The 7330-nt window shown below is 48.9% G+C and overlaps 1 protein-coding gene across 1 annotated transcript; it reads left to right on the forward strand.

Annotated features, from left to right (window-relative positions):
* The first annotated feature begins 545 nt into the window (after positions 1-545).
* On the forward strand, positions 546-1853 carry LOC119303577 (histone H1-like). The gene is made up of 2 exons (XM_037580706.1): positions 546-848; positions 959-1853. Exons 1-2 carry the CDS (start codon positions 651-653, stop codon positions 1589-1591), a joined length of 831 nt encoding a protein of 276 aa, XP_037436603.1. The 5' UTR covers positions 546-650; the 3' UTR covers positions 1592-1853.
* Positions 1854-7330: the final 5477 nt, after the last annotated feature.

The raw sequence follows: 7330 nt of genomic DNA on the forward strand, positions 1-7330 counted from the left end.
CAGATCGACGTGATTCATACATGTACGGGTTGCTACGTTAACCAGCTACATGACTATGCCGAAAAATCTCATTGTTCGCCGGTGCACCCCGTGCCGCTGGCCGGAAATCTCCGGCGAACTCACACAAAGGCACCATCCTGACCAGTCCCTGATCGCCGGCTCATTTCTCCCAGAATACTCAACCAAATCGCACAAACTCAATCTCGTTACAAAGCCATGGTCCGTGCCTACATGATGCAAAAATTTACACTCCAAACGATGGATCCGATTGAGCGATATTCGATCGGAAATCGAGAGGAGAAGCACACTCTGGAGGTCTGGAGGCTGGTTCGCGAGCCGGGGAGGGCCCACCAGGGGGGAAGCAATCCGCGGCACCCGATGGGGCGCGTGGAGGACCGTTGGATGGGAGCGGATCGGGCGGGCCAGGTTTGCTGACGGCCGCTTAGGGGGGCGATCCGCGGCAACGCCCCCTCGACCAATCAGCGCGCGGCATTCGGGCCTCCCCCGTCTTCCCTACGTCTCCCACTATTTAACCACCGCTTGCTCCGCCACGACCTCCTCACCCACCACCGCGCCTCAGCTCACGCATCTCTCTCTCAGCTCCGGCAAGCAACACCAGCGCTCTCCTCTCCCCTCGGTTCCCCGCTGCAATGTCGACTGACGTGGTCGCCGATGTCCCGGCCCCTGAGGTGGCGGCGGCCGCCGACCCCGTCGTGGAGACCACGGCAGAGCCCGCCGCCGGCGACGCGAAGCCGGCCAAGGAGACCAAGGCCAAGGCGGCCAAGGCCAAGAAGCCCTCCGCCCCGAGGAAGCCCCGCGCCGCCCCCGCCCACCCGACCTACGCTGAGGTAAACCCCGAGTCCTTCGCCGAATCTCGCTCCATTCTCGTTCGAATTGCTCTCTGTTCGTTCGTGTTTGCGTTTGATCTGATGGTTCGTTCGTGTTTGCGTCTGTGCAGATGGTGTCGGAGGCCATCACCGCCCTGAAGGAGCGGACGGGGTCGAGCCCGTACGCCATCGCCAAGTTCGTCGAGGACAAGCACAAGGCGCACCTCCCGGCCAACTTCCGTAAGATCCTGTCGGTGCAGCTCAAGAAGCTGGTCGCCTCCGGCAAGCTGACCAAGGTCAAGGCCTCCTACAAGCTGTCTGCCGCCGCGGCCAAGCCCAAGCCGGCGGCCAAGAAGAAGCCCGCGGCCAAGAAGAAGGCGCCAGCCAAGAAGACCGCTACCAAGACCAAGGCCAAGGCGCCCGCCAAGAAGGCCGCCGCCAAGCCCAAGGCCAAGGCCCCAGCCAAGACCAAGGCCGCGGCGAAGCCCAAGGCGGCCGCCAAGCCCAAGGCCAAGGCCCCCGCCAAGACCAAGGCCGCGGCGAAGCCCAAGGCAGCCGCCAAGCCCAAGGGCCGCCCCGCCAAGGCTGCCAAGACCTCGGCCAAGGACGCGCCAGGGAAGAAGGCGCCGGCCGCCGCGGCGCCCAAGAAGCCCGCCGCCAGGAAGCCGCCCACCAAGAGATCCACGCCGGTGAAGAAGGCCGCGCCCGCCAAGAAGGCAGCGCCGGCGAAGAAGGCCCCCGCCGCCAAGAAGGCCAAGAAGTAGATCCTTGGAGGAAGATCCTAGGGCTTGGCGATAGTTTTCCAGTAGCAGTTTTTTCTGTTCTGTGCTGTTAGTCGGGATGTCCGGCTGTGTCGACGGTGCTAGACTGTAAATTTGAAATCTGGGTTTGGGTGCAGCGGATCACCGGTGCACCCCTTGGTGTGTGTTGTGAGGAAACGGTGACGACGATCGCGCTGTAGTAAGCTTATTATGTATTTGTGTAACTGAATTGGGTAATTGAATCTTAATTTTAGCCCACAATTTACATTGGTTCGCTTGCCCAAATGTTGGTACCGCGCAATTGAAATTCGTGTTCTCTGTGGTGATTTCGGTATGATACTGCAAATCTTGTACTGTTTTGGATCAGTAGAAGATTTGAGATCTGAAATTTATTTGATGGCAAATGCCAAGCAAATCTCGTCGGATGTTGATTCAGTCCAACGTCTAGTAGGTGGGTTTATGAGCTGTAAATAAGAAGGCTGTGGTATTCTTCTCTGTACTGTACATGGCCGGTGCGGCCGTCGGTTAGAACATCCAGTGCGATTTTAGACCGTACGTTAATGATTCTGCACCAGCTGCATGTGATTTTTCCAGGATAGGTCAGGAATGGGCGGAAGTTCAGAATGGAAGGCGGGCTCCAAAAGCTCGAGATCCACGATGGTTTCGGCTATGGCGGGAGCGTTTGGGAAAGGGAAGGCAGCCTGGGCCTTTGGAACGGTCCAGAAGGGACAGGGATCTGCATGTCACCGTGTGACTTGCCGGCCAAAATTCAAATTTAAACATTATAAAAAAATCTGAAAAAAATCATGCATGTTCATAGCACATATTAAAATAATCTCTAAAAAATTCAGATCAAAATTCGAAACATACACCAAGAAGCAAAAAAGAGAAACTCATATGTGAATAATATACAGAGAACCGTTTGCAATTATTCATAACAGATTTCTCTTTTTTGCTTTTTGATGTATGTTTCGAATTTTAATCCGAATTTTTTAGGCTATGAACATGCATGATTTTTTCAGATTTTTTTATAATATTTAAATTTGAATTTAGGCCGCAAGTCACACGGTGACATGCAAAGGTGCATGTCACCTGATCCCTGTCCCACGGCAGGGGCTGCCGCGCCGCGCCAGAAGATTCGCAATAACCCGTTGGCTCCGGTGACCTGTCAGGTTGGCAGGACGTTCTTCTGGGTGATGCCTGCAGAGTGACTGCAGTGTTACCGTTTCCGAGCTTCAACTCACCGTCCCTATGCTAGGCATTCTCTCACCAATGTCACCATGGTGCTGTGAGTGAGAGCGAGGAGAAGATTGCAGCATGTGAATGTGCAGCAAGCGTGTGTGGGGATGTACCACCGGAGTGGCTAAACGTGAGGACCTATGAATGATCAAGCAGCCAGAGGGTGTGGCATGATGCACAATATTGGCCCGGCGCCTAAAAAATCGAGTCACATGCTTTAAAAGGTAAATCATGGAATTCATATTCAAAAGAATTATTTTGTGATAAATAACTTATATTACGTTGTCAAATTGACAATCTACGCCGGACTTCACAATCCGAGAGGGAGGGGCGAACGGAACGAGTAAGCGGGTAGCGCAACATATGCATAGATGGCACAAATTATTTACTCCCACCCCATAGTAAAACCACGGGACAAACCGTTATGCTTCAACCTCTACTGCTCGTTGTTAAGGTAACTAATGAGATTCACTATCTATTATAGGTGGTTTGGTGTGTGGTACATGCTCACTGAGCTTTATCGAAAGGTGGAGGGAGGAAGGAGAAGAGAGACACAAGAGAGTGTAGTCGTCACCGTACTCCACATGAAGTGCTAGGGCTGAGAGCCTGCTGATCAAGTAGTCCTTTCCTTCCTGGGACTTGAAACCATTATGGACCACTGACTCTGGGGTTGGCTTCCTCACCATGGTAGTCTTGGGCCTGATCACCCTTCTTGTCATGTTGTCGCTTGGAGTAGATGCTGTCTTGTGTGTGTTTGGAGCAGCAGGGGAAGTAGAGGTAGAACCGTACAAGTGTAGCCAACAATTCCCTCTCCTTGAAATCCGGGTTGTCCCCAAGTCAGAGCTTCAGGGTGGCCTTGATGTAGGTGATGAGATCTTACCGAAGCCTCTCTTGTTCATACCCCTTTCTCTTGTTCAATGTGTTTCTATGTCGAAAGTAATTACCCAAGCCTCTACACTTCGTAGATGATTAAAAGAGTATAGAAGATATCTTAGGAGACCCGTGTTTCCATCAAAGTCCTTTCAAGCTATATCAGCGTTCTTACCTCGTTCCACCGAAATGAATTGAATGACGGTGCATCATCTCTTTCTAAGCAATCATTTCAGTGATGTTTCCTTTTGAGTGGGCCCATAACCCACAAGTCTTCAAGATCTTACATGGCTTTTCTAATCCTTTGCTATAGATTTTTCTCAAATCTTTGTCGAAATCTCACGTAAGAATGGATTCCATCAGTCATATGCCTTCTCAAAGATTGCTTTCGAATTATTTTTTCTTTTGAGCAACCTTTCTATTTTTCATTGTTTCGGTGTGTTTCAACAATTCTTGCTGGTATTTCTCATCGTCATTCTCAACTTTTGAAGACCAAAGAAGAGTTTTTCCTCTAAATCTTTGCCCGTTCTCTTGAAATTCGTGTTTAAAGCTTGATAATATCCTCTCAAATTGTTTCCGATCGTGAGAAATTCTTTCGCTCCCATCCGAAGCATTTCAGGAGTTTTTTTATTTTTTATTCTCCAAAGGCCATCATTCTAGAAGATTTCTTGGTTCCCAACTTTCAAGTTTCGTTCTCCAATTCTTCTAACTGTTGTTTCTTCGTTCATCTCCAAATTTGCCCGACACTTCGTTCAAGTATTTTCTAGTCGGATCGTGGTCTCTTCATTCTCATGTATCTAAATCCCCTCAAGTATCTTCATCCATTTCTAAATTGTTCCCGGTGATCCGTTGAAGACTTCTTCAAGTTTGTGATATCTCTCTTCAATCCTTTTCAACAGGAATAAGTCGCATGCCAGATCCATTGCTTGTCATCAAGTTAAGTTGATGAAGGATAGGCATATCATAATTCTTATTCTTGTTGCATTGAGGTGATTTAATTCCTTCTTTTGAAGTTTATTCACGATGAATAAATTCTGGGTTCAAAATAGTTTGTATTTCCTTTTCCAGAGTTTCAAGTTTTATCGGTTATCCCGTCACGGAGCTTCGTCTTCATTTTCAAAGGTGTTTGAAGGAAATCATTGCAAGGATTCAAACTTGTTTTTTCCAACCTTCATTTCTTTTATATCATCATTTTTATTTCCAAAGTTCTTCTAGGAGGCTCTACATAGTGGTTCGTCAAGGTTTTCTTTCATTCTCGAAGTGTTATCCAAGATTCTTTCTTGAAGTTAAGATCCGCCAAGCTATATTCTTAAAAGATACATGATGTTGAACACATGTTTTGTTTTAGGAATTCAAGCATTCTGAAGTGCAATTCATTCTCCATTATCTTTTGAAGTTGTGGTATATCATTCTTGATTCTAGAGAAAGACGAAGAGAAGTTGTCAAGAATGAGATCTTTCAACCCAACATCTTCTCTTCGTTCAGGAGACATTTTCAACCCATCAATTCTTTAGTGGAGTTATCTTGGTTTAGATTTCACCTAAAGTCTTCCTGAGGATTGTTGCTATTTGGGGTGCTTATCGATGAGCCAAGTTTCTCTTTATTCTCTCAGTGAAGGAAGTTTGGCATCTCTATGTGACTCTCAAGAAATCTATTTTTTTACTATTAGTGGCACGATTTAAACTCAAAATTTTGAGATGTTTTCCATATACCCATAAGAAGCATATCTTTTGGATGTTGATTCTTTCAACAACTCCGTTCAAGCCTTCATCGCAAGGATGCTCTTTCAAGCTGATCGGTGGTAGAAGATGTTGTTCTTCTCTGTTCTTTTTCATTCCGTTCTTTCACTGGTTCTGGAGGCTTTGTGTTGTTTCTCTATTCGAAGTTTCGTATCATCTTGTCAAGTTCATGTTATATTCTTTATTTCTCCTATTGAAAGGATTGATATAGTTGACTAGGGGGGGGGGTGCATACTAACAATTTTTAGCTTTTCTTTACCAATTTAAACTTTGCATCTAAGTAGGTTGTCTAGATATGCAACTAGGTGAGCAACCTATATGATGCAACAACAACAAGCACACAAGCAAGAAAGGGATACGACACAATATAATCTTGCACAAGTAAAGGTAAGAGATAACCAAGAGTGGAGCCGGTGGAGACGAGGATGTGTTACCAAAATTCCTTCCCCTTGAGAGGAAGTACGTCTTCGTTGGAGCGGTGTGGAGGCACAATGCTCCCCAAGAATCCACTAGGGCCACCGTATTCTCCTCACGCCCTCACACAATGCGAGATGCCGTGATTCCACCATTGGTGCCTTTGGAGGCGGCGACCGAACCTTTACAACCAAGGTTGGGGCTATCTCCACAACTTAAGTGGAGGCTCCCAACGACACCATGAAGCTTCACCACAATGTAATATGGCTCCGCGGTGGCCTCAACCGTCTAGGGTGCTCAAACACCCAAGAGTAACAAGATCCGCAAGGGATTAGTGGGGGGGATCAAAATTCTCTTGGTGGAAGTGTAGATCGGGGTCTTCTCAACCAATCCCTAGAAAATCAACAAGTTTGATTGGCTAGGGAGAGAGATCGGGCGAAAATGGAGCTTTGAGCAACAATGGAGCTTAGGAAGGGAAGAGGTGGTCAACTAGGGGAAGAAGACACCCTTATATAGTGTGAGGAAAAATCCAACAGTTACCCACCTACTCATCCCGCGACATGCGGTACTACTGCACATACCCACAGTACTACCGCACAGGCATGCGCTACTACCGTTGGGAAGTGCCGTACTACTGCTCGCACGGCAGGAGCCAGGTGAGGCCCTGTTGCACAAGGCAATGAGCGGTACTACCGCGCGCCCTTGCGGTACTTCCGCAAGGCAGGGCTCATTCTGGGCTGGGAAGGCACAGAGTAATAAAATTACATCCGTGGCTACTTCCGCTGAGTTTCGGTCAGCGTAAAAATCCAGCACGGTACTACAACTCATAGGGAACGGTACTACCGTGTAGGGCGCGGAAGTAAAAAATTACTTACGCCCCTACTTCCGCTCACGCCACCTTTCTGGGCCAGAGGCCACCGTACTACTGCTTGCTAGGCGCGGTACTACCGCACTCGCGGTACTACCGCTGCCGTGGGCGGTGTTGGGGAACGTAGCAGAATTTTAAAATTTTCTACACATCACCAAGATCAATCTATGGAGTAATCTAGCAATGAGGGGAAGGAGAGTGCATCTACATACCCTTGTAGATCGCTAAGCGGAAGCGTTCAAGTGAACGGGGTTGATGGAGTCGTACTCGTCGTGGTCCAAATCACCGATGATCCTAGTGCCGAACGGACGGCACCTCCGCGTTCAACACACGTACAGCCCGGTGACGTCTCCTACGCCTTGATCCAGCAAGGGGAGAAGGAGAGGTTGGGGAAGACTCCATCCAGCAGCAGCACGACGGCGTGGTGGTGGTGGAGAAGCGCGGGACTTCAGTAGGGCTTCGCCAAGAACTACGAGAGACGAGGAGGAAGAGGGGTAGGGCTGCGCCAACAGGGGAAGGACTTCATGTGTTGGGCTGCCCCTTTGCCTCCACTATATATAGGGGGAGAGGGAGGGCTGCGCCCCCACCTAGGGTTTCCACCCTAGGGGTGGC

This window comes from Triticum dicoccoides, chromosome 5A, assembly GCF_002162155.2.
Source record: "Triticum dicoccoides isolate Atlit2015 ecotype Zavitan chromosome 5A, WEW_v2.0, whole genome shotgun sequence".
Classification (NCBI taxonomy): domain Eukaryota; kingdom Viridiplantae; phylum Streptophyta; class Magnoliopsida; order Poales; family Poaceae; genus Triticum; species Triticum dicoccoides.